The 1,896-nt window shown below is 42.8% G+C and overlaps 1 protein-coding gene across 1 annotated transcript; it reads right to left on the bottom strand.

Moving 5' to 3' along the window:
• Window positions 1-547: 547 nt before the first annotated feature.
• LOC309547895 (olfactory receptor 52B2-like) lies at window positions 548-1,510 on the bottom strand (the record flags this gene model as incomplete). The annotated part of the gene is made up of 1 exon (XM_082247897.1): window positions 548-1,510. The coding sequence occupies one exon, from the start codon at window positions 1,508-1,510 to the stop codon at window positions 548-550; it is 963 nt and encodes a 320-aa protein (XP_082104023.1).
• Between the last annotated feature and the right edge of the window lie 386 nt (window positions 1,511-1,896).

Genomic DNA, 1,896 nt, shown 5'->3' with positions numbered 1-1,896 from the left:
ACACTAATAAATGCTAAATGACACTTTTGAAGCAAAATTAACAGAACTGCTTCCACTCTCTTCCATGTCCCTGTATTACAATGCTAGGAATTTGGCGGGGGCTATCTTATATACTGAGGGGCGTATTCACTAATGATTGGCCTAGGGACCCCCTAGTCACTCCAGTCACATTCCTAGCATTCTCCTGCCCCCTCAATTGGCTTTTACTAATGGTTCTGGTCCAATCACTGGCTTTTAAAGCCCATTTCCTGTCCCATTGCATTTTGGTCGGTTCTGGTTGCAGAATTCCGAACTTTTTCAGCAACAAGTTCAAAATTCGGCCGGACCTCGAACAGCCAATGTTCGGGTCGAACCGATGGTCGACCCGAACCGTTCGATCATCCCTAGCAATGAGGAAAATGTATTTGTGCTGGTTGGTGGTTTACTCATACTTAACTCCTTCTCCCCCAATAGCCAAGCCAGTCCGATGGTCAGTTATCTCATGTCTACCTAGAAATAAATCCTTGAGACCTCCCTTTCCACTTACATGATTGACCTCGAAGTATACTTAGGAGAAATGAATTGTATTTTTGCTTTTCCAGGTTTTGACCATGCCCCTTCGGATCTCTTTTACCCCAACTCCATAAACAAAGGGGTTGAGAGCTGCTGGAACCAGGAGGTAGATGGCGTTGAAGAGGTTCTTGACGTCATAGGATATGTTTGTATGCATTCTGTACACAATGGAGGCGAGGAGGGAACAGATGTAGATGACCATGGCCGCCACCATGTGACTGACGCAGGTGTGCAAGGCCTTGTGGCGAGCTTTCCCACCAATCATTTTCATGGCTGTGTATAGAATACTGGAGTAGGACACTAGAAGGAAGCCCACATCGGTTATGGTAATAAAACTCTTGATTAAGAGACCCAGGAGTTGGACTTTAGAGATGCTGGTACAAGCGAGACTCAAAAGACCCATGTTCTCACAAACAAAATTCAGGATGATGTTGGATCTGCAGAAATGGATGCTGGAAGTCAGTGTGACTGTTGGAACGGTAAAAAGCAAACTCCGAGCCATCCCAATGAGAACCAGCTGGACTATCAAGCGTTTGGTCATGATATTGTGGTATAGCAGAGGCTTACAGATCGCTACAAACCTGTCCAGTGCCATCATCAGGATGACACCCGATTCAAACCCACCCAAGAAGTAAATAAAAAACATCTGAATGAGGAAACCGACCAGAGGGATCTGGTTCATGTCCAAAGATAGACCGAGAAGAAATTTTGGTAAGACGGACGTTGTGCAGGAAATATTGGCAACAAAAAGGATGGACATGAGGAAGTACATGGGTGAGTGGAGCTTCGGCTCAATGAAGATCTGATGAAGAACGAGAAGGTTTCCAGCCAGGATTGTTATATAAATACACAGAAATGGAAGAACCAACAATTTTCTGTATCTGATAATTCCTGGAAAGCCAAGGAGAATGAATTCTTTATAGAAAATGATAGTCTGGTTTTGGCTCAGGCCTTCCATCTTGGAATCATTGACCAGCCAGTCTGGAGGAAGAACAGAATAAAAGGAGATACTAAATGAAAACAATAGGATCTCTAAGGCTTTAATAGTCATTAAAAACAAAACAAAATTGGACAAATGATCAAGTTTGGTCAAAATACATTGATGGCAACAGAGAATATTCTTAGAAGATCAAATCCCCAAAATAAAGCTTCATTAGTGGATTTATCTGTATCGTCACCCATTGGAGCAACTCTATATGTAGTGAACAAGCAAACAAGTGGGGCTAATCAACAATCTAAGGGTCGCAATCAGTGGGTAATAGTAAAGTTCCTCTGCAATATTTCTTTAATGGTTGGTGAAGTTTAAGTTAGGATATCCGATTGGTTCAGAGCAGTGGTGTTGCT

This window comes from Pelophylax lessonae (assembly GCF_965119305.1).
Source record: "Pelophylax lessonae genome assembly, chromosome: 2".
NCBI classification, from domain to species: Eukaryota; Metazoa; Chordata; class Amphibia; order Anura; family Ranidae; genus Pelophylax; species Pelophylax lessonae.
The sequence above is the reverse complement of the archived record's forward strand: the minus strand, read 5'-3'. Positions and strand labels throughout refer to the sequence as shown.